The sequence below is a fragment of the Diceros bicornis genome, chromosome 16 (genome assembly GCF_020826845.1).
Source record: "Diceros bicornis minor isolate mBicDic1 chromosome 16, mDicBic1.mat.cur, whole genome shotgun sequence".
Lineage (NCBI taxonomy): Eukaryota > Metazoa > Chordata > Mammalia > Perissodactyla > Rhinocerotidae > Diceros > Diceros bicornis.
In genome coordinates this window covers 13,727,906-13,753,800 of record NC_080755.1, presented here as the reverse complement: position 1 = coordinate 13,753,800, position 25,895 = coordinate 13,727,906, and the positions used below count along the sequence as shown (strand labels likewise).

Genomic DNA, 25,895 nt, shown 5'->3' with positions numbered 1-25,895 from the left:
AAAAACACCATCAGAGTAATAGATGTCATAATTCTATGCAATCAGGAATATGGGCTTTGGAATTGGAACTGGGTTTAAATCTCAGATGTGCTGCTTAGTACTTGAAGTACTTGGGCAAGCTACTTATCCTCTTGAAGTCTCAGATTCCTCATCTTTATAAAAGGGCCAATGATGCCTACCTTGTTGGGTTGTAATTATCAGATGAGAGGTTGTTTATAGGGCACCCATCCAGCACAGCGCCTGGCACGTAGTACTTACTCTTTAAATGGTATTTATTCTGCCATTCCATCATATTTATTAAATACCCTATAGACTTGAAACAATGCTTACTTTCTGTAGCCTTGTAAATGGACATAATTTTTTACTAATTTCTCCAAGTGAACATGTAGTGCAACAAAATGGTAGAAGTTTTTTCTTAGACAAGCATCTTGTTTAGATTTTTATATGTTCAGTAATCTATTGTTCAAAAGTTAGTATTCATCCAACATTTCATACTTATGATGGATGATTTTAATATGCAATAAGATATAGTGGGAAAAATTTTGAACTTCAGATATTCTAGAATCCCTGTGGACTCCAATATCAATTTGTCTAAATTTTTATATAAATTATGCAGATTCCAAAGACTGTGGGGGAATTGATTTAAAAATGTATTGATCCAGTTGGCAGTTCATGTGTCCCAAATCTACCATGCAATTGGAAGACTTGATTGACAGAAAAACTAGAAAGGTAATTTGGCTGTAAGAGGTGTTATTTTTTGTGATGATCACAGCAAGAACTTTGAGAAGATAAAATCTCTCTTGAATCGAGGCTAATATTGAAACCATACAGAATTTTTTAAATGGACTATAGCATCTAACTCTTTAATATTGTTAAATCTCATCATTAATGTAAACTTTCTGTTGTTTGAAAATTATCCAGATTCATTGCTTTTCTTCCTCCTTACACTCTTGCTTTTCAAAAACCTCGGAGAATAGGCAGAGGAAAAGATAAAACTTAACCTCAGTAATTTGTTAATTCTGGTTCTCACACTAATCTTCTATGGGCCTATCAGATAAGCCTCATTTTTTTGGCACCATCTTTAATTATTTTGGCTGAAATGTTCTTATAGCTTTTTACTGTGTTTTGGGTATGCTACAACTGCCTCACAAGCCAGGCATTTTTCCTTCAAGGCATGATGATCATATGACAATGTAAGGAGGCAGTGGTTTTGTCTGCTTTGTTCCATGCTGAAAACCTGGTACCTGAAACAGTGCCTAGCACATAGTAGAGTACAAGTATTTGTTGGATGGATGGATGGATGCATGGGTGGATGGATACATGGATGGATAGATGGATGGATGGATGGATGGCTTTAGGAACTTGGTAAACTAGGCAGTCATTGACTTTTTTTTTTTGACCTACAGCTCCGAGGTATTGGACAAATAGCCAAATGCTCTGAAATGCAGTCCATCTCTGAATATATCTTAAATAATTCATGAAATTATATTGATGTTTATATTTCTATAAAATGACAGTAATAAACTAATTACATAGAATTACTAATTTTATGTAACTGATCAGAGGTTGTGACTATCTCTTGTTCACCATCGTTTTTCCAGTGTTTAGCACAATGCCTGGCATATAGGTAGGTGCTCAATAAATAATTGTTGAATAAATAATAATAAATTGGACTGCCATTTCTATATGCTCTGAACTGGTTGTCAACAGTCTGAGATTGGAACATGGTGAGTATTCTGTCTTTAATCCTCTTGGCCTTTCTCTTCTCTCCTTATATGTCTTTGTTAATTATATAACAGTGTTATGTCCTCATCAGTTCACAACCAAAGGAACTCATTCTCTTCCTGTGCGCCTTTTCCTCTATGTATTAAGGGAGACTGAAAAGTTGATTTTCAATAAACTAAAGCATGGCCTCTCATCTTCCCAGCCTTCTCCATTTCTTCTTCTTTCTATGTCCCCTGCTCCAAGCAGGTCACTGAAAGTTTTATTTTGTTTGATTAATCTGAATGAGGACTTGTTTGGATGTTAGATCTAAAGGAATAATAAGCTAGTTTGAGTAAAGGGGGATTGAATAAAGAGGGAATGGGAATCTCAGGGAACTCAATTCAGAAAGTGCAGCTAGATCTCATAGAAACTGGAAAGTTGACAATACCCTGAATTTGCACATCACTGTCTGTGCTCTCCTATCTGCAGACCAGCTTCCTCTTCACACTTCTCAGTTTGTTCTCTCCCATACCTTAGCTGACACGTGGTTGACATAGCCTCAACTTGAGTTCCACTTTTAGAAAACCTTACGAATCCAGGGTCCAGTACCATCTGACTGACACATTTTGTGTTTATTTCAAAATTCAAAGAGACAGATTCTGACTGTCCCAGATTGGGTCCGATATTGGGCCACAGTCTAATCAGCTGTGGCTATGGAGGCAAATTCCCGAGGTGGGTAGAGCAGAGAACGAGGGCCAGCAGGTTCTCTAAGAAGGGAGTGTGTGGGGAAGAAATAATGGATATCTCTGGGACCAAACTTTGTCATATTTTTATGTCAACTATGTAAGTTCTATTGCATGATACTGTCCAGTCTGTGTCCTTAACCATTATCCTTTTAGAGCATTTTTTAAAATTTAAATTACTTTCAGTCTTTCACTGTTATAAAATAACTGCTAAAAAAATTTAATACCTGTTTTTTCCTTTGAATTATTTCCTTGAAATTAGAAAGTTATTGGGTCAAAGACTGTGACTATTTCTATGCTTTTTATATGTAAAAGTATTGTATCAACTTACGAGGCCACCACTAACTTTGGTTTTCCTCCTTCCAGGGTTTTCTGGAAACTGTATCGGCTGTGGAGAAAGAGGGTTTCGGTATTTCACAGAATTTTCCAACCACATTAACTTGAAGCTCACCACCCAGCCAAAGAAGCAGAAGCACTTAAAGTACTACCTAGTCAGAAGCTCCCAGGGTGTACTGTCGAAGGGACCTCTTATCTGCTGGAAAGGTAGTGTCAGCTTCTGGGAGGGGAAGGGAAGAGAAAGGACTGAGGATGTTATGATAATGACAAGTGGCCCATACAGGTTTCAGAATTCAGTTGTGATATAGATAAATATCTCAAGTTCAGAAGGCTATCCAAAGATATAAAGGCCTCTGGCAGGTTATTTGACTTGCTCCTTTCTGTTTTTAATAGAGGCCATTCAAGTTTAGGAAAGTGCATGTCTCTTTGTATTTATCTCTTGGGAGGGTGGAGTGTAACTCTCAGGGGAAAAAATGGACTCTTTCTAGCTCTCCTCTCATTTAAAGAGGGCCTCAAGTTGTCAGTTTCTTGGTCAGATGCTCTTTCTACTTTATTTAGGTTCTTTGGTAACTTTCAAGCATCTCTGTTTTTCTATTTTTATTAGAACTAAGTATACTTTAGAATAAATAATGCTCTCTTCATAATACCTGGGAAAATGCACTATTCAGTTGACAAAGTTTTGTTTCTTTTTGGTTAGGAAGATCTTAACTAACTCTTTTATAGAAATGAATCCAGTTGAAACTTCACATCTTCATGTGTTTGATAAGATTTAACACAAGTTCTATTCATTATTCTAATGCAGTGGACTATCTAATCTTTATTCTTTTGAGCAGTTTCTTAGATACTGAGATTTTTTCCTCAATTATTAATATTATTATATTACTAAAGACTATGTAATAATTGTCTTTAACGTTTCTGTTTGTTGTCTGTGCAAGATTTTGGCCTAAGCATGAAAAATAGCTAATAAATCCAAATTACAACTGCAGATTTGCCTGAGTCTTTCACCATAATTGCTCTTGGTTGCATTTGAAATGACATTACATACAGGACTCCTCAGGAAATGCCTATATGTTCCAAACCAGGTATCATCAGAACTTAAAGCTTCTGACCACTGAATCATAAGCGTGGTGAACTATAGATAACTCTTTATCCTAATATAGTCTAAAGAATTTTCCTCTAGAAAAATTGTTTTAAATGTCACAAACCCTAATAAAAGAGTAAAAATAGGATAGGCATTACCGCTCTGCCTTTTAACTGCCTTTTTAAGCTTTTGTTTTGGTTGAGTAAAATATTTTTAACTTCTTTCTTAGTGCTCAGTGACATTTCATTTTTCTGGGAAAGAATAACATTTGTGAAATAGTTTTTGATACAGTGATCTTGGGTGACTTCTGAAGCCTCACCTTTATAGCAGTTGCTATTTGGAATTGGGATTATGTATACAAACATATAATATAAATTTACGTCCATGCATGTAATATACAAAGTGTGGAGATATCTTTTTAAGCCAAATACAGATGCTCTTCAAGGAAGCTCATAGCATAGAAGGTTATAGAAAACTGCCTCCAATTCTTACACGTCTCTGATAAACTTGGGAACTCTCTAAAGGAACTCTCTATAATTAACTTTGTCATTTATGAACATTTATGTTTCTTTTTCACACGCTACCTTTAAAGACTAATATGGTATAATATATAGTATAATTTGGTTGTAAGTTACAGCTCCATAAGTTGTCATAGTATTTGCTATCTACCTGAACCTGTACAAGGTATCATTAAAATGTTATACTAGAAACCCATTAATATCAGCTTACTTAAAATGAAGCTTGGTGTTGCATGGTTGGTAGTCACCTTGAACATTATCTGCCTGTTTCCTTTAATAAGAACTGAGAATAATAAGTATTTGAGCATTTTGAATTTTTCTCTTCTGCCTATAAATTTTTCTTTGCTTTTGTTTTTGGACATAAATTAAGGTTGAGTAGAGAAGGTTGAAGGCAGCCTAGATGGCCTCTAGGTTACTGTTCCACACTTAAATCAATCTTGGACAGGATGTTAACTGGTAAAATTTGAAAGCTTATTGGGTGTTTACAAATTATTGCTATTTTAGCCTCAGTCTTACCCATAAAACTAGCATGACTGTATTTGTTATGAGTAATTTTTCCCCTGGGAACTAGTCTCTGGGGAACAAAGTCTCATTGTTCTTTGTAACCATTTCTTTATCTTCTTAACGTGACATCTGGCCCTAGGCAGATGAATTGTGTTCACCATCGTGCACATTCTCTTGTAGTCAGGATTAGAGGAAGGGGACCTCTGAAAGGAAAGTGGCTGCCACTTAAGAAGCAGCAATTTCTTTTAGAGATTTTATGGATTGTATCCCCATCATGTGTTTTAATAGAATATTGATCTCCTCACATAATGTGATTCTTACTCCTTTCCAGAATGTAGAAGCCGACAATCCTCTGCTACTTGCCACTCTATTAAACCAAACTCTTCAGTGTCATCAACTGTGACCCCAGAAAATGGCACAACTAATGGATACAAATCAGGATTCATTCAGACAGGTATGGGGCATTTTCTTTTGGAATTTCAAGTAACAGGTGCATATTTAATGAGGCATTTAAAACTTATTGTTGGCTAGTTTGAATAGAGATATCTTAAAATAGAGGTATTACTTGAGTTACTATTGTAATTAGAACTCAGTATTGAGGTGGTTCAGTCTGTGGGTGACCAGAACCCAAAGTCCCAACACTCCTGCCAGTGCTAAGTAGGAGATGGAGAAAGGTACTGACAGTTGATAGGAAATTTAGCTCAAGCATAGGACCTGTATCTAGAGGAGTCTGATGGTAGGCAATAAGTGGAAATCCAGATATGAGGGAAGTCTGTGTCATAGCTCTCGGTGGCATGTATTGGGGACATACTCATGAAGACTGGACATCCAGGGTAGGGCTGTAACTAAGCCCACAGAATGTTATAGGGAATATCGCACCAACTGGGGTGCAAAGTAAAGACCCATGGCCGAAGATCACAATGGAAGAATCCAGGATCTAATTTTTAGAGGTTCAAGATAGGGGCTTTGTTACAAATAGCCAGATAAAATTTTAGTGCCTGAAACTAGGTTACAATATCAGAGCAGGATCAGCAGAATGGCTAATCTGATACCAAGCAGATAAGTTACTAGTCTAAGGCTTCTAAAAATTCCTCCAGTAGAGAGGACTGCACTGGCCCAGGCCCTGAGGTTAGTATAAGGCTCCAGGTGGGACTTAATGTTTCCAGGTGGCTGAAGGGCTAGAGGGCTGTAACTGAAAAGATTGCTGCACATAGTATTTGAGGAAATTATTCAGAACCAGTCTAAGTTATATCTTAGTCAAGAAGAAAAGTATTTTAAAAGAATTTGTGAAAATTTTTTTCAGTTCACTTGTTTTTTGTGAAGTACCATTATACTCACTTGATATGCAAACTTTGTAGCATATGTGCTTTGCCAGTGTCTACTCAACCACAACAAGTTGAAAAGAAGGCTGTCTTCATTTATTTCACTACTTAGCATTCCCCTTTCAAATTTATCTGAAATTCTGATGAGCTGGTAAATTGTTTATGCTTATTTTCGAGATGGAAGTGGTTATTAGTTATGTTAGCAACATTAGCAATGATAATAAGGCTGACTTTATTTTGGGCACTTCTTGCTATGTGTCTGCCCTTCATCCTGGATTTTAAAAGGCTGACTTTTAAACTGTCCAAGAGATTTAGATAGAGGCTGTGATCTAGGAGGAAAGAGCATTTCTCTTTAGAATAAATGAGAGAACGTCGTGTCACTAGGTATTCAAGAAAGAAAAAAAGTTGGTATTTGGTTCTTGGCATTGAAAGATTGGCCTTCATCACAATAAGTATAAACCTACATACATATCTTTCCTAGAATTTATTTTAGTAATTTGATCAATTCTGTGGTATATTTTCTGCCATTAGACCTTGGGGGTAATGAAATGTAATTTTAAAACTATAGTATTAAAAATGAATATTTACTTCATTCCAACAACAACTTAACAAGTGTTTATTATATTCTAAGACCCTTGTCTGATGCTATAAGTCAGGGTTCCAGTACTTGACTGTTGGCTCCAGTGATTTAAAAACCACTCACGTAAGGGATAAAAGAACAATAAAACAGATAACCTTTTCTAAGAGGGAGAGGTGGATATATAAATAACCAGTTGTACTTGAAAATAATGAAAAGATATTGAAATATTAATAAGCAGTAATGCAGTTTTAATACCAGGAAATATATTTTGAAAATGAATGTTGCTGTGAATAGAGAAAATCAAGATACAGGCTTTAGCAAAGGTTCCCTCAGTTGCCATGAAGAGACATAGGCAATTGCGGCACTGATTGACACAAGTGGCCAAGTGTTATGCCGATATTTTTGTGTATCCCTTGTTGCGGTGAAAGTGGTAATTTGACCATGAAGTTAGCTATTAACAATTTTAAGTACAATCTAGAGAATTTAATAGAAGAAAGTGCCTTTAAAGTGAGGCTTTGTGTCTAAAACTTTCTTCTTGACGAATTATGTTTATAGATTCTTCAACAATAATTGCTTTCTTGCTACACATGTTGAAAGTAATAGACTATAATAATGTCACGTTAGCATTATGATGTCGTTGCAAACATGAGAGTATGCAGCAGCTCCTTAGCTGATAGGGATTCATCCTTCTATAGAAGATTGCCTTCTTAATCTTCAATCAATGACTGCCTGGAATCAGCATTTCTTAGCCTGAAATGTAGGTACACACATTGCATAGTATTTGAAAAAGGCATTAGCTTACTATTTACACAGCTTTGTCTTATGTTTCATCTGCCCAGCTCTGGATGTTCTGTTCTGGCAGGCTTGCTGTTTATCTCTTGCATATTTTCTTTCAACATATTTATGTCATTGATAATTCAAATTTTAGTCAACAATCCCAGTAAAATATTGCATCATTTGACTGAAGGTGGCTATTTGTTATCTACCTACATTATAGACACAAACCACATATACACACACACACGTACATGTATTGTGTTTAATCAGGACAAGAGTTCAAGAATAGATGAAAAAAAATCTTTGCTTAACCCAAGATCTTGAAAGTTTCTCTTTCATGTTTTCTTCTAAAAATTTTATTGTTTTATCTCTTGCATTAAAGTCTGTGAGCCATTTTGAGTTAATTTTTGTGTATGGTGTGAGGTGAGCATCTAAGTTCATCTTTTTGCGTGTGGATATCCAGTTGGCTCAGCACCATCCGTTGAACAGACTATCTTCTTGTCAGTGAATTGCATTTGTTAGAAATCAATTGACTATAAATGTAAGGATTTATTTCTGGAAAATTGATAAAATGGACCTCATCAAAATTCAAAACTTTTACACTTCGAAAGTCAACATTAAGAAAATGAAAAGACAAGTGACAGACTGGGAAAAAATATTTGCAAAACACATATTTAATAAAGGATTTGGACTCAGAATTTAAAAAGAGCTCTTACAACTCAGTAATCACTGAGTTGACAGTCCAAAATGACAATCCAATCAAAATATGGGAAAAAGATTTGGAATAGACATTTCTTCAAGGAATATATACAAATGGCTAATAAGCATGTGAAAAGATGCTCAACATCATTAGCCATTAGGGAAATGCAAATCAAAACCATAATGAGATACTACTTCACCATTCTAGCAATGGTAATCAAAAAGACAAATGACAATAATAAGAATCTGTGGATGTGGAAAAATTGGAAGCTTCATACATTGCTGGTAAGAATGTAAAAATGTAGCAGCCACTTTGGAATATAGTTTGGCAGAGTCTCAAAAAGTTAAACAAGCTACTCTGCAACCTAGCAATTCTACTTCTAAGTATCTACTTGAGAAATGAAGACATATATCCTCACAAAAACTTGCACACAAATATTCACAGAAGCATTATTCATTATAGTTGAAAACTGGAAACAACCTAAATGTCAATCAACTCATGAATGAATAGACAAAAATGTGGAATATCCATACAATGGTATACCATTCAGCAATATTAAGGAACAAACTACTGACTACAGGCTGTGTCACGGATAAACTTCAAAACATTATGCTAAATGAAAGAAACCAGACAAAAGAGACCATATATTGCATGATTTCATTTATATGAAATGTCCAAAAAAGGCAAATTTGTAGAGACAGGGAAATAGATTAGTAGTTGCCTGGGGCAAGGGATGGGAATGAAAATTAAATGAAAATGGGCATAAGGGTTCTTTTTGGGGGATGAAAATGTTCTAAAACTGATTTATGGTGATGATTGTACCACTGGTAAAGTTACTAAAACACATTGAATTGTACACTTGAAATGGGTAAATTTTATGATATGTAAAACATACCTTAATAAAGTGGGAAAAAAATAGATTAAAAAACTGGTCTGAGAGAAAGATGAACTCTTTTGAAATGGCACTGTTTCTCTTTCAGTTTAATACTGTCTAATTGATTGAATTTCTACTACGGGATGAGCACTGTTTCAGACCAGAGGGTAAACAGCACAGAGCTTGGAGTCAGAGTCCTGGTATTCAAATACTGCACATGACATATATTGGCTGAGGCTTTGGATAAACCACTCAGTTGCTCTGTGCCTTTGTTTCTTCATTTGTAAAACTGAAAATAACAACACTTGTTTTGCAGCTAAGGATTAGCTCAGTCTTGGCTATCATAATTCTACTTGTGTGACATTCCTCCTAATTGTAATTATTTGTTAACCATCTATATTCTCTTATAGGCTAGAAGCTTTGTGTTCATTTTGGTTATTGTTGTATCTCCTAGTATCTGGCAAATGCCTGGAAATAAATGTTATTTGAATTCTATTTTTATTTAAATTTGAAGTTAGCATTGGGGTGGTTATTAATTTACTGGTGTGTACTGTTTTTCCAAAAGAAGATGATATGCCCATCTAACATTAGGAGGAAACATGTTTTTATGCCCTAGCTTACAGGGCAGGATAGGGATAAGCCATCTAAACTCCGCCCTGTGATTAATAGTATAAGTTAAAGAAGACTCTCTCAGGCAGGGCCACTTTATGACTTTCTTAGACCCTGGGCACCTTTGCCTATGTGAGCCCTTTCTCCCTAGAAAAGTATTTAAGATTATGTTTTATGACTGTGTTGGTAGAAAGATGAATATATTAATATTATACATTAAAATACTTTCTTTGACCAAAAGTTCATTTTTTTCTTCTGATTTTAAAGTAAATTAGGGCCTGCCCCGTGGCTTGGCGGTTAAGTGCGCGCGCTCTGCTGCTGGCGGCCCAGGTTCGGATCCCGGGCGCGCACCGACACACCGCTTCTCCAGCCATGCTGAGGCCACGTCCCACATACAGCAACTAGAAGGATGTGCAACTATGACATACAACTATCTACTGAGGCTTTGGGGAAAAAAAAAATAAAAATAAAAAAATAAAGTAAATTAAAACATTTTCGTGAGCCCCTAAAAGTATTATGGACATGAGGCACTGTGTCTTCTGTGCTTAATGGAGGAGTTGGCCCTGTTATTGGAGACAGGGGTATTGTCCATGAAATGGGAATTTTTTCTCTGTGAGCCACCGTAGGCTCAAAAGTAAACCACTTACTATCTTGCTCTTGTGTATTAAAGTAAGAACAGTAACAAATGAAAGGACTTGCCCTATCAAATATCAAGCTCATGAAGCTGTACTAATAAAGACAAGGTAGAGCTGGCACAGGAATAGACACAGAGCAGCAGAACAGAGTAGAAAGTCCAGAAACAGATTCACATAACATATGAGTATTTCATACTTAACAGAGGTGACTTGCAAATCAGTGGGACCTTTCCTTTCAATGAATGGTGCTCGGAAATTGGATATCCTATGTGGAAAAAAAAATGAAGCTGGAGTCCTATTTCACACTATCATAAAAATCAATTCCAAGTAGCTGGAAAATCTAAATATGGAAGGCAAAACTATTAAGCTTTTAGAAGGCATTGTAGAATATCTTAGATATTATAGATATCTTAAAAGTAGAGACAAAAACTGCTAATCGTAAAGGAAAAGACTGATATTTTGCTACACTAAAATTATAACTTCTAATTGTTAGAAGGCACCATAAAGAGAGTGAAAAAACAAGCCATAAATTGGAAGAAGATATTCATAGTATATTAAACTAACAAAGGACTAGTATGAAGAACTATATAAAGAATGCCAATGAATAAGAAAAAGACACATTGATAGGACAAATGAGCAAAAACTTTAACAATCACTTCATGAAAGAGGAAATCCAAGTGGCCAATAAATACGTGAAAATATGATTGGTAATTAGGAGAATTACATTAAAAATACAATGAGATACCGTTATACACATACCAAATTGGCAACAATTTGAAGTATGACAGTAGTAAATGTTGGCAAAGATTTCAAGGAACAAGAACTATCATACACTGCTGTTAGGAGTATGTATTGATGCCACCACTTTGCAAGTAGTTTGCAATACATAGTAAAGTGGAAAATGTGCATATCCTATGATCCACCTATTCTACTCCCTAAAGAAACTCTTGCACTTGTGCCCCAAGAGAGATGTACAAGATTGTTCATAGCAGTTCTTCACAATTGGCTCAAACTGGACACAACTCAGTGTTCATCAACAATAGAATGGATAAATAAATTGTAATATATTTATATAATAAAATACCATTTGGCAACGAGAATGAACAAACAATACCTACATGCAGCATATGATGGAGGAATCTTAAAAACATCATATTGAACAAAAAAGCCATTCACAGAAGAGTCCATCTGATTTCACTTCTATTATGTTCAAAAACAGGCAAAACTAAATTATTTCAGGAATACATGCATAGCACAGTGGTCACCTCTGGGGAGAGGGAGGGAGAAGGGAGGGGGAAGAGCACAAAGGGGGCTACTGGCAGTGTTTCTTTTTTTTTAATTTCCTTCACTTGGAAATTAGTTCCATAGGTATTTGCTTTATAATTATTCTTTAAACTATACACAAATGTTTCATGTACTCTTCTGTATTTTGATGTATCTCAGTGGGGAAAAAGGGCAGATTTACCCATTCAGACTACCTACATGTATCTCATGCAGTCCTCACACTTTGAGAGCAAGTGGTATCGTGGGCCAAGGATGCTATGGTGTAATAATAATGTCTTGGTCCTTTTGAGTGTTTATATTTCCACTGTGGTGATTCTACTGTGAGGTTGTTGCTGTAGTCATAGAGCTGCTGTGTGGAGCCTCACAGCTCACTTTGGTTTCCAGGAAGGGAGGGGACAGAGCCAATTGTGATAGAAGTCTGTAAGTGCTCAGTATGTTTCCTTCTCTGCAACCTCCTGGCCTCCTCTCCTTTGCCTTCAAGAGTTTAGAGCTCTCCTGTTGCCCTCTGCATGTCCAGAATACTTGGTGATGTGACACGTCCAACCCAGGCCTGCCCTTGCTCAGATGGCCTTATTATTTTTGTCTCCCTTTCCCGCTAGCATAACTCTTCTATCCCTGGTGACAGCAGTTTAGAAAGCAGTTTCCATTAGAATGTGTCGTTTAACTGTCCCTAAAATGTAGCTGTGTTTGTGCCTTTCCTCTTTAGATTTGTCCTTTAGCCACTAAACTTCCTTCCCTCTCCAGATACAAATTTATGCTTTACCAAAACAGAGTTTCTTTTTTTCAAATGTAGTGGGAATCCTTTGGCTGGCAGATTTGTGCTCCTAACCAGAGAATGAGACCATGTAGGCTGTTCCTTCACACTGCAAACTCCTTGGGCAGGGATTGTACCTGTGCCTTCTTCCCCTATTCCATCCACAGAGCCTAGCATAGTGCCTAGCCTGCTACAGAGCCTCAGTAAACATTTGATGAATGAATGAATGCATAGGAGGGAAAGGGAAGAAAACCCGTAATCACACCCCTCCAAGCCATGAATATGCTTGTCAGACTTCTCCTTCTGCCCTACAAGAGAGAAAATGCAACTATTTAGCAAGTATAAGGAAGAATGGCACACTTTGTAGAAATGAAGAAACTGTAAGTAATAACAGTTTAAAGTCATATTCACCTATTATGTTAGCCAGAAGATTTCATTTTAAGTGATAATATACAGTGCTGACAAGGAGAGGGTAAGACTGATAGCGAGATTGCTGGAGGTGAGCAGTGGTACGACCTTTTAAGAAAGCAACTTGGCAATATGTAACAAGAACGTTAAAAATATTTATATCTTTTACTCTAGTAATCTCACTTAGCCAAGAAAATAACCTAAAAGGAAAGTCAAAATATTCACTGCAGTTATCCTTTATATTAACTAAAAAGGAAAAACAACCTTAATATAGAAACAATCAGATAAATCATAGCATAGTCATATGACGAAGATGTTAAAAAAGGTATTTATGACACTATGTAGCCATGTAGGAAATAATTCTGTTAAGTAAGAAAAGTAATATTAAAACTCTATGGGTATTTTTGTTATATAAAAAATATTATGTGAATAAAATTTAGCCCGGCAAATACTAAATAGAAAACAATGGTTTGTGGGAGAAGTAAGATTTTACCATGTTTGTTTCTATTTCTGAATTTTCTTTTATGTTATATAGCTAAGCAGTTAAAAATTCTCAGGATTAAGCCAAATGTACAGCTCAGTATAAAATGTCTGCTTTTTATTGATCTCTCTTCATCATTCTTTGCATGTGTAAGAACAAGCGCCAGTACCTAACATAGATGAGTCCAAGATGCAGCTAGAAGGTAACAAAACCAGAATTTGAACTTTCTCTTCTTGCTACTGACAATTTTATTGGGCAACTACTGGATACTAGGATCTGGGGATGCTAGATAATATTGATCTCTACCTAGAATTCTGTAAAACGCTCATGTATCTCAGATTTCAAGAGTAAGGGGCAGGAGGAGTGAGAAAAGGAGAAGAGAGCATTAATGTTTAAAAATCCATAGTTGATCAACTCAACAGCTGCTTCTGGCCAAAATGAATAAAAAAGGACTGAATTTAGCCTCCCACCTAAAACAACCAAAAACAAAAACAGACAAAACTATGTAAAAAACAATTTTCTTGACACTGTACATCAGGCAACGAAGGACAATGATCCCTGAGAAATGGGAAATAATGTGAGTCTTACCACTGCCCCAGCTAATTGCCTCGAGAATTTTCAGACCATGATACAGGGAGGGGGAACTGTGGTAGAGCCTGATAGTTTCCCTAAATAGAGTAGAAGGAACTGAGAATCCAGGGAGACCAAAATAGCTAGAGTTCGAAAGGACCAAGTACCAGAAGGGAGAGAGCTACATAGAGAAAGAGAGCCCCAGAGATGTGCAGAGGGTCCCTTCAAATGTTCAACATAATACTAATTGATGCATGTATGTGGGGAAACTACTCAAGGCTGGTAAAAAGTACCATCCAAAAGGATGAAAGTAAACAGTGCCCAGCATTCACACATGGTCGAGTACAGGGACTGTTCCCACCAGCTAGACAGGAAAACCTCATAATTCATCAGGCGTTGAATAACGTACTTAGGAAGGTCTTCTCTCAGTAATGGAGAATACTTAGTCTTAGATTGAGCACTGCTTCAGACCTGCCTAAAAATACCAAAAAACAAAATCCCAAAGGATCCAGTTTTTCCAAGTAATTTAACTGCATTCCAGAACAAAGCTCGAGTATTTAAAGGAATACACAAATATCCAGCATCCTACAAGATAGAATTAACAATGCCAGACATCCAATCAAAGATCACCACGCATACAAAGAAGTAAGAAAACACAACTAATATTGAGGAGACTAATCAATCAATCAAAACCAAGACAGAACTGACACAGATGTTAGAATTAGCAGAGAAGGACATCAAACAGTTATAACTATATCTCATATGTTTGAAAAGTTAAGTAGACATTGAAGATATTAAAAAGACCCAAATTGAACTTGCAGAGATGACAACTACAATGTTTGAAATGAAAAATACACTGAATAGGATTAACAACAGATTAGTCATTGCAGAAGAAAAGATTAGTAACTTGAGGTCATATTAATAGAAACTATTCACAGTGAAACACAGAAAAAAGTAAAAGAAAATGACAAGAGCATCCGTGAGCTGTGGGACATCTGCAAGTGGTTGGAGTACCTGAAAGTGTTGGGGTAGGAGAGACAGAAAATATTTGACGAAATAATGGCTAAAAACTTCCCAAACTTGAAAATTATAAACTCGCAGATCCAAGAAGTTCAATGAACACCAAACACAAGAAACATGAAGAAAACTACACCGAAGCACGTCATAATAAAACTGCTTAAAACCAACAGTAAAGAGAAAATCTTAAAAACAGCCAGAGATAAAAGACATGTTATGTACAGAAGAACAAAAATAAGCATGACACCATATTTCTTTAATAGGAAATTATAAATAAGAAGACAGTGGAGCAACATCCTTAAAATGCTGAAATCAGACTAAGAACTGTCAACCTAGAATTCTATACTCAGCAAAAATATCTTTCAAAAATCAAGGCTAAATAAAGACATTTTCAGACATACAAAATATGAAAGAATTCACCACCAGCAGATTCACACTACAAGAATTGCTAAAGGAAGTCTTTCAGGTAGATGGACAATGACACCAGACAAAGGAAAATTTGAATCTTTATAAAGGAATGAAAACCACTGGAAATGGTAACTATATGGGTAAATATATGCAGTTTTTTCTTATTATTTAAATCTATTTAAAGGATAATTGACTTATACAAATATAGTAACAATATATTATGAGGTTTATAGTATATGGAAAAGTAAAATGCATGACAATAGCAGAAAGCCTAGCAGGGGAAATATGGAAGTATTCTACAGTTATCTCTCAGTATCTGTGGGGCATTTGTTCCAGGACCCCCCCACAGATACCAAAATCCGTGGATGTTGATATAAGTCCCTTATATAAAATGGCATAGTATTTGCATATAACCTATGCAAATCCTCGCATTTATTTTAAATCATCTCTAGATTACTTATAATACCTAACACAGTGTAAATGCTGTGCAAATAGTTGTTATACTGTAGTGTTTAGGGAATAACAATAAGAAAGAAAAAGTCTGTGTGTGTTCAGTACAGATGCAACCATCGTAGGCCTTTCAATCTGTGATGGGTTGAATCTGCGGATGCAGAAGCCATGGCTATGGAGGACTGACTGTATTGTAAAGTTCTTGTACTATACATGAAGTTGTATAATGTCACTTGAGGTTAGACTGTGATAAGTTAAGATGTATACTATAAACCCTAAATCAACCACTAAAAAAATCAAAGAGTTATAGTTAATAAGAAATAAAGGAGATAAAATGGAATCATAAAAAATACTTGATTAATCTAAAAGAAGGCTGAAAAGAGGAAAAAGGGGACAAAGAATAGATGGGACAAGTAGAAAGCAAATAGCAAGATGATAGACTCAGACCTAACCACATCAAGAATCATATTAAACGTCAATGATCTAAACACTCCAATTCAAAGGCAAGGATTATCAGATTGGATAAAAAAGTAAGACACAACTCTATGCTGTCTACCTGAAATACAATTAATCTATAGAGACACAAACAGGTTAAAGGTAAAATTATAAAAAAAAGTACCATGGTAACAGTAGTCAAAAAAAGCTTCAGTGGCTACATTAATATTAGGCAAAATAGATTTCGGAGCAAAGAATATTACCAGAAATTAAAAAAGTAATGTCATAATGATAGTGGTCAAGTAATCAAGAGGACAGAATAATCCTAAACATTTATGTACCTAATAACAGAGCTTCAAAATACATGAAGCAAAAACTGATAGAATTATTTTAAGAAATACATAAATCCACAATTATAGCCAGATATTTCAATATGTCTCTCTCAATAATTGATAGAACAGATAAACAGAATCAATACAAATATAGAATATTTGAACAACACTATCAACCAGCTTGACCTAATTGACATTAATAGAACACTCCACGCAACAACAGCAAAATAGACATTCTCCTCAAGTTCACATAGAATATTTACCAAGCCAAAGAAAAAAGACATGTTACATACAGAAGAACAAAAATAAGCATGATATCATGCTTATAGGCCATAAAACAAGTCTTAATACATTTTAGAGGATTCAGAACATACAAAGTATGTTCTTTTCCCAAAATGGAATTATATTAGAAGTCAGTAACAGAAAGATCTCTGGCACATCCCCAATTATTTTGAAACTAAATAATACACTTCTAAATAATATATGGATCAGAAGGGAAATTAATATTTTTTAATTGAATGGAAACAAACAACATATCAGAATTTGTAGGGTGTCACTGATGCACTATTTAGAAGGAAATTTATAGCATGAAACATATGTTAGAAAAGAAGAAAGATCTTGACTCAATGAACTCAGCTTCTACCTTAAGAAACTAGGAAAAAGAAGAGAAAATTAAACCCAAAGTAAGCAGAAAAAAGGAAATAATAAAGACCAAAGTGGCAATCAGTGAAATAGAAAACAGAAAAACAATATAAAAAAATTAATAAAACCAGAAACTAGTTCTTTGAGAAAATCAATAAAATTGATAAACCTGTAGCCAGAATAATAGGAAAAAAAGAGAGAAGATTCAAATTACCAATATTGGGAATGAGAAAGACAACATCACTAAAGATTTAAATGATATTAAAAGAATAATAAGGGAATGTTAAGAACAATTTTATGCCAAGAAATAGACAACTTAGATGAAATGAACAAATTCCTTGAAAGACATAAATGACAAAAGCTTACACAAGAAGAAATAGATAACCTGAATAGCCTTATATCTATTAAATACATTGAAACTGTGGTTAAAAATCTCCTCAAAGAAAACTCCAGGGCCAGGTGACTTCACTGGTAGATTCCACCAAACATTTAAGGAAGAGGTAATACTAATTCTACACAAACTCTTCCAAATAATTGAAGAGAATGGACTTCTTCCTCATTTATTCTATAAGACTACCATTTCCTTGATACCAAAATCAACGATAGTACAAGAAAAGAAAAGTTCAAACCAATATCCCTCATGAAATAAATATAAATTTCTTAATAAAATTTTACCATATTGAATCCAACAACATGTTAAAAGATAAATATATCATGATCAAGAGGGGTCTATTCCAGGAATGTATGGTTGGTTTAACTTTTGAATATCAATCAATGTCATTTACCATATTAACAAACTAAAAAAGGAAAACTGTATAATTATCTCAATAAATGCAGAAAACATTGACAAAATCCAATATTTTTCCTGATAAAAACTCCTAACAAACTAGGAAAAGAAGAGAACTTCCTCCATCTGATAATGGGCATCTACCAAAAACCCACAGCTAACATACTTAGTGATGAAAGACTGAATGCTTTCTCTCTAGGCTCAGAAACAAGACAGGCATGTCTGCTGTTAGCACTTCTAGTCAATGCTGTACTGCAGGTTCTAGCCAGTGCAATCAGGCAAGAAAAAGAAATAAAAGGCATCCAGATTGGAAAGGAAGAAGTAAAACTGTCTTTATTCACAGACTACATGTTTATCTATGTAGAAAGTCCAGTGAAATCTAAAAAAACACTACTAGAATGATTAAACTGAGTTTAGCAACATTGAGGATACAAAATCAATATACATATATTGGTGGTATTTCTGTATGCCAGCAATGAACTATCAGAAATTTAAAATTTAAAAATTATGGTACCATATAAGAGCATAAAAAATATGAAATATTAAGAAATAAATCTGACAAAAGGTGTAAAAAACCTGTACCCTGAAAACTAGAAAGCAATCCACAGAGAAAGTAAAGAAGACCTAAATAAATTGGAGAGATATCTCTTGTTCCTGGGTTGGAAGGCTATTATTGTTAAGATGTCAGTTCTCTCCAAAGTGACCTATAGATTCAACGCAATCCAACCCAAAATCCCAGAGGCTTTTTTTTGTAGACATTGACAGGCTGTTTCTAAAATTCTGTGGAAATAGAATAAAATAGCCAAAACAACCCTGAAAAAGAAAAAAAAAAAAGAAGGCTAATACTACCTGATTTCAAGAATTATCATAAAGCTACAATAATCAAAACAGCGTTGTACTGGTATAAAAATATACAAATAGATCAGTGGAACAAAATAGAAAGTGTAGAAATAAATTCACACATGTATGTACAACTGACTTTTTAACAAAGGCACAAAGACATTGCAGTGGAGGAAGGATAACATTTTCAACAAATGGTGCTGGAACAATTGGATGTCCATATGCAAAAACATGAACTTCAATCCATATCTCACACCACATACAAAAATAACTCAAATGGGCCACACCTAAATGTAAAACTCAAAACTATAAAACTTCCAGAAGAAAACATAGGAAAAAATATTTGTGACCTGGGTTAGGCAAAGATTTCTTAGATACAATATCAAAAGCACAATCCGTAAAAGAAGAAATGGATAAATTGGACTTCGTTAAAATGAAAAACTTCTGCTCCTCAGAAGACACGGTTAAGAGAATGAAAAGAAAAGCCACAGCCTGGGTGAAAATCTTTGCAAAGCATCCACAGGAATTAGATCCAGGAGAAAGACCTTTAGAAACTCAAATAATGAGAAAATAAAATAAATAAACAAATAAATAACAATAAATAATAAAAAAAAAAAGAAAAAGACAATAACCCAGTTTTTAAAATGTGCAAAAAAAAAAAAAGATGCTTAACACCATTAGTCCTTAGGGAAATGCAAATTAAAACAACAATGAGATATCACTACACACTTATTAGAATGACTAAAATTAAAAGACTGACTATCCAAGTGATGGCAAGGATATGGAGGAATTGGAACTCAAATACACTGCTGAGAAGGTAAAATAGTAAAACTAGTTTGGGAAACAGTTTGGCAGTTTCTTAAAAAGTTGAAGATACACCTACCATATAGTCTAGCCATTCCATTCCTAGATATTTACCCAAGAGAAAAGAAATATATGTCCATACAAATGTGTGCAGATGTTCCTGGCAGCTTTATTTGTAATAGCCCAAAATTAGAAACAACCCAAATGTCCATCCAGGTGAAAGTTTACCCAAGTGAATGGATAAACAAATTGTTTATATATCCGTACAATGTAATATGACTCAATAAACAGTAATAAGCTATTGACACTCGTAACAAAATGGATGAATCTCAAAATAATTATGGCGAGTAAAAGAAGCCAGAGAGAAGAAAAAGTAATACTTCGTGATTCTATTTATATAAAACTCTAGAAAATGCCAACTAATCTATAGTGACAGAAAGCAGATCAGTGATTGCTTGGAGATGAGGGAGTGAGGAAGACACAGGAGGGAGGGATTACAAGGGAGCACGAGGAGATTTGAGAGTAATGAATATGTTCATTATTTTGACTGTGGTATGGTTTCACAGGTATATACATGTGTCAAAATTTATCACAGTGTATACTTTGAGTATGTGTAGCTTATTGTCAATTATAAATCAGTAGAGCTTTTTAAAAAATCAACAGCCTAAGAACAGCTTAGGAAGATACCTGATTTCGTGTTAATTTTAGAGGGGAAATATATTCATGTTTTCATTAAATGCTAGTTCAATTGAGTCAAAAGTAAAACATGGCTGACAGAAATAACTAACGTAGGCTCAGAGTGCATTAATAGAAATATGATTGGAAGGACATTACTCTAATTGCAGTCTGAATGTTAAAATAGGTCCAGTGTACTTCACTTGGGAAAGAAGCCAATTATGTAGTCTACATTTTATACAGGCGTCAAGGGCAAAAAAAGAGCTTGTAAAGCTTTAAGCTCTTGATCATCTGGAAAACTCTTAACAAGATTTAGGAAAACAAATATTTATTGACTATCTACTGTGTTCTAGGCACTGTGCTAGGTTTTACCTATTTTGCAGATCATGAAACAGAATCTCAGAAAGGGTTAGTATTTGGCAAAAACAGAGCTAGTAAGTGGCAAAATCAGAATTCAGACTCTATTTACTTACTACTCAAATGGCTCCCATTTTTCAGAAAGTTTTTTTCTGCCCCCCAGGGATTTGGGGCTAATAGAGAGTTACTGAACTATTGCAGAAAGAGGATAAGGAGATTGTTTTGGCTTTTTTTTTTTTTTTCTTTTTATTTCCTTAGCCACGATGTGACAGACGTTGTGCCAGGAGCTGGGAATGCCAGGAGCAAGGAGCTCCTGATCTAGTGGGAGAAACAAGAAGTTACAAACCACTACAACATAGAGAGCAGAGCTGTGCCTTGCTCAGGGAACTTTCCAAGTTTATAAATCCTCCAGTGCATGCAAGTTTCTCTTTTAAGTGAAATCACTAGTAGAGAGAATCAGGCCTTGTTGAGATACAGATGCTGGGCAATCAGCTGCTTACTCACTATCTGAGCACCAGGTTCTGCACAACAGCCCACAGTTCAAATTCATGTCTGAGCAAGATAACAGGCTTGCGATCACAGGCAGGATCACATATTTGGGGCTGCTCCCCGATAACCAAAACCACAAGTGTTAACTGCTAAATATGCCATGCCACCACACATTATAAATTCAAGAATAGCAGCATGTACAAGGTGGTAAATATCAGGGAATAACATAATAGGGTTTTCATTTTGGAAAGTTCACTCTGACCTTATCTAATGCTTTATCTGTGCCTTCTGATTATTATATAATTGATATATTCTAAAATTTATATGTTAGTGAAATAAAATAAGATGAACAATATAAATGAAATAAATTTTCAAAAATTAAAAATGAAACCATGGAGTTTGATCAGATTGTCTTGAGATAAGCAAAAGGGTTGGAGAACACTGATGCTTTAGTAGACAAAAGAAAACTTACACAAGGACAGTGCTTGTCTTGTTCACCACTTTACCCTAGATCCTAGCAAGGTTCTTGACACATGGTAAGTGCTCAATAAATAATTGTTGAATAAATAAATAAATGCAGCAGTGGGATTCAGTATAATAGGAACTGAAAGGTGTCTCCTGGATTTGGGAATTAGATCATTGACAACTTTGCAAAAGCAGTTTATTGGAGTCGAATTACTCTTTAAAATCACTATTTGCAATCTAATCCTGAAATAAACACTCACTTTGTATATTTGAGAAGTACTTCTGATGCCAGTTGTCAGTCTACACACAACTATTTTATATCTTTATTTTTTAATTCATTTATTCTACTGTTTTGAAACGTTCACGTTTTTAAAAATCTACATGTGCATGTGTGTATGTATACATAAATAGCATATTCATATATATGCAGTGAAAAGTTTCTCTTCCATTCCACCTCACTTCTCCATGCCCCCACAGAACAGGTAACCACTGTAATTAGTTTCTTTCTATCTTTGTAGTGCTTTATATGTATTCAAGCAAGCACAAGTACAGATTCTTATTTTTAGACCTTTGTTACTCCAAAGGCAGCATTTTGTCCATACTGCTCTGCACCTTACATTTTTGTATTGCTATTTCTTGAGATCTTTCTAAATCCGTAGAGAGCTTCCTCATTAATTTTTTACTGCTACATACTGCTATACTATCTGAATGTGCCATAATTTATTTACCGTGTCCCCTTTTGATGGGCATTTATATTGTTTCCAAACAATGCAGCAGTGAATCACTTAGACATATACCATTTCTCACATGTACATAAATGCCCAGGGGTTGCTGGGTCAAATATACTCATTTGTAATTTCCATAGATGCTGTCCAATTACTCTCTACAGAGGTTGTACTAGTGCATATGTGGCAGTGTATATTTCCACAGATGCTCACTAATGAAGTTTACTATTGAACTCTTGGATTTTTGTCAATCTGATGGGTGAAAAATAATACCTGACTGTGGTTTCAATTTGCATTTCCATTATCATTGACGTTGAGCATCTTTGCATTTGTTTAGAAGCTATTTGCATTTTTTTCTATGAGCTCTAAGTTCATGTCCTCTACCCTTTTAGTTATGGAGTTGTTTTTTGTCATAGTTTGAGTTCTATTAAAGTCAGAGCCTAAAAGAAGGAGTTGGGTGCATGTAATTTATTTGGGAAGAGATCTCTGTAAGCAGAAGTAAGCCAGCATGAGTGTGTTCTCTATGTAGCTGCTGTAAACCAGGAGGGCTTGAGTCTACCAGGCCCTCTGAGAAGCATGCAGAATGCCTCCCAGAGTTATGTTTTCAAAGAATGGGAGGCTGGGACACTTATTCTCACGTCCTGCATTAGTTGCGGGCTGCCCCAGAAGTGTTATACTCCCTCGCACGTTTGGCCCACACACAGGACTGAGAGCTTGGTGGCCTTGGAGAAGGCCCTGAGACAAAAAGCTAAAAGACGCTAGATGTGAGTTTGAGGTAAGATGCTGAACCTAGGAATCTGAGTTCACACAGAACTGTACACCATAGTTCCTGCAGAAATCAAAGGTGTGCCAAAGAGATGTGATGTGGGGCAACAAAGTGTCTGCAACAGTAGTCTTTTTTCTTATTGACTTCTGCTGACAGGAGCACATAGTGTAATTGTCTGTGAGTTATAAATATTTTCCCTATATTTTTATAATTATAATTTTTCTTATAGTATTTTAAAAAATAGCTTTTTGCGCTATAATTCATATACCCTACAATTCACCCATTAAAAGTGTACAATTAATGGTTTTTAGTATATTCACAAAATTGTGCAACCATCACGACAATAAATTTCGGAACATTTTCATCACTCCAAGAGAAACTCTGAACCCACAAAAGTGTTTTTATTTTGATGAAGTCGAATTCGTCTATTTTTTTTCTTTTGTTGCTTTTGCTTTTAGTGGCAACCAAAATCTACTCTCTATTTCTGTGGATTTGTCTATACTGGACGTATCATATAAATGGAATCATACAACATATGATCTTTTGTAACTGGCTCCTTTCATTTGGCGTAATGTTTCCAAGGTTCATCCGTGTTGTAGCATGTATCAGTACTTCATTCCTTTTTACTGCTGAATAACATCCCATTTTATGAATATACCACATTTTATTTATCCATTTATCAGTTGATGGACATTTGGGTTGTTTCTAGTTTGGGACTATTATGAATAATGCTGCTGTGGATATCTGTGTACAGATTATTGTGTGGACATATGTTTTCACTTCTTTCTCATTTTATACCGAGGAGTAGAATTGGTGGGTCATGTGGTAAATCTACATATAACCATTTGAGGAACTGTTTTCCAAACTGGCTGCCCCATTTTACATTCCCACCAGCAATGTGTGAAGGTTCCAATTTTTCCATATCTTCACCAACAATTGTTATTGTCTGTCTTTTTAATTTTAGCCATCCTAGCACATGTGAAGTAGTATTTCATTGTGGTTTTGATTTGCATTTCTCCAATGGCTAATGATGTTAAACATTTTTTTCATGTGCATTGGCCATTTGTATATCTTCTTTGGGGAAATAGCTATACAAATCATTGGCCCATTTTTCGACTGGATTATTAGTCTTTCCATTATTGAGTTGTAAGATTTCTTTGTACATTCTGGGTACAAGTCCTTTATCAGATATATGATTTGCAAATAATTTTCCCATTCTGTGGGCTGTCTTTTTGCTCTCTTGATGGTGTCCTTGAAGCACAAAAGTATTTTTATTTTGATGAAGTCCAATTCATCTATTTTTTTCTTTTGTTGCTTGTGCTTTTGGTGTCACATCTAAGAAAACATTGCCTAGTCCAGGGCCATGAAGATTTACTCCTATGTTTTCTTCTGAGATTGTTATAGTTTTAGCTCTTACATTTAGATCTATACTCCATTTTTGGTTAATTTTTATATGTGGTGTGAGGAAGAAGTCCAATTTGATTCTTTTGCATGTGGATATTCATTTGTCCCGTAACCCATTTTGAACAGACTGTTTTTTTACCCATTGAATTTTCTTGGCATTCTTGTCAAAATTCAATTGCCCATAAAATGTAAGGGTTTATTTCTGGACTCTGAGTGCTATTCCATTGATCTATATATCTATCCTTATGCTAATGCCACACTGTGTGATTACCATAGATTTGTATGAAGTTCTGAAATGGGGAAGTGTAAATTCTCCAGCTTTTTTTTCCCCCGAGGTTGTTTTGGTTATTCTGGGTCCATTGCAATTCCCTATGAATTTTAGAATTAGCTTGTCAATTTCTGCAAAGAAACAAGCTGGAATTTTGATAGGGGTTGCACTAAATCTGTAGAACAACTTGAGGAGTATAGCCATCTCAACAATATCAAGTCTGATATATGAGCATGGGATGTTTTTCCATTTATTTAGGTCTTTTAAAATTCCTTGTAACAACATTTTGTAGTTTTCATAGTATATGTTATGCACTTCTCTTATTAAATTTATTTCTAAGTGTTTATTCTTACTGATGCTATTATAAATGGAAGTTTTTCCTTAATTTTATTTTTCTATTGTTCTTTACAAGTGCATAGAAATACAATTGATTTTTGTGTATTAAATCTGGTATCTTGCAACCTTGGTGAACTCATTTATTAACTCTAGTAGTTTTGTAGTGTATTCCTTAGAATTTCCTTTTGTCCGTTTTACCTGAGTCATCTAATTTGATGTCTGTATGAGTTTGCTAGGGCTGCCCTAACAAAATACCACAGACTGAGTGGCTTAAACAACAGAAATTTATTTCCTCACAGTTCTGGAGGCTGCAAGTCCAAGATCAGGGTGCAGAGGGTTGGTTTTTCCTGAGGCCTCTCTCCTTGGGTTGCAGATAGCTGCCTTCTTGCTATATCCTCACATGGCCTTTCCTCTCTGCATGCTTATTCCCGGTGTCTCTTCCTCTTCTTATATGGACACCAGTCATATTAAATTAAGGCCCCACCCTTATGACCTCATTTAACCTTAATTACCTCTTTAAAGACCCTATCTCAAAATACTGTCACATTGTAAGGTACTAGGGATTAGGGCTTCAACATATGAACTTTGTTGGGGGGTTGGGAGGACACAATTCAGTCCGTAACGATGGCATACAGCTGTTCATAGTATTCCTTTGTAATTCTTTTGATTTCTGTAAGGTCCGTAGTGATGCCCTCTTTTTCATTTTTGATATTAGTAATTTGCTTCTTTTCTCTTTTTTCTTGGTCAATCTAGCTAAAGCTTTGTCAATTTTGTTGATCTACTCAAAGAACAAACTGTTGACATTGATTTTTTGC

At 35.2% G+C, this 25,895-nt stretch overlaps 1 protein-coding gene across 7 annotated transcripts in view; it reads left to right on the top strand.

Moving 5' to 3' along the window:
- Positions 1 to 25,895, top strand: part of GREB1L (GREB1 like retinoic acid receptor coactivator) — a 259,827-nt gene that overhangs the window by 147,174 nt on the left and 86,758 nt on the right. For all 7 annotated transcript variants that reach the window (XM_058556833.1, XM_058556840.1, XM_058556838.1 and 4 more), the window contains 2 exons: positions 2,814 to 2,990; positions 5,218 to 5,340. In XM_058556833.1, coding sequence (XP_058412816.1) covers positions 2,814 to 2,990; positions 5,218 to 5,340 — 300 coding nt within the window. The remainder of the gene's footprint in view (positions 1 to 2,813; positions 2,991 to 5,217; positions 5,341 to 25,895) is intronic.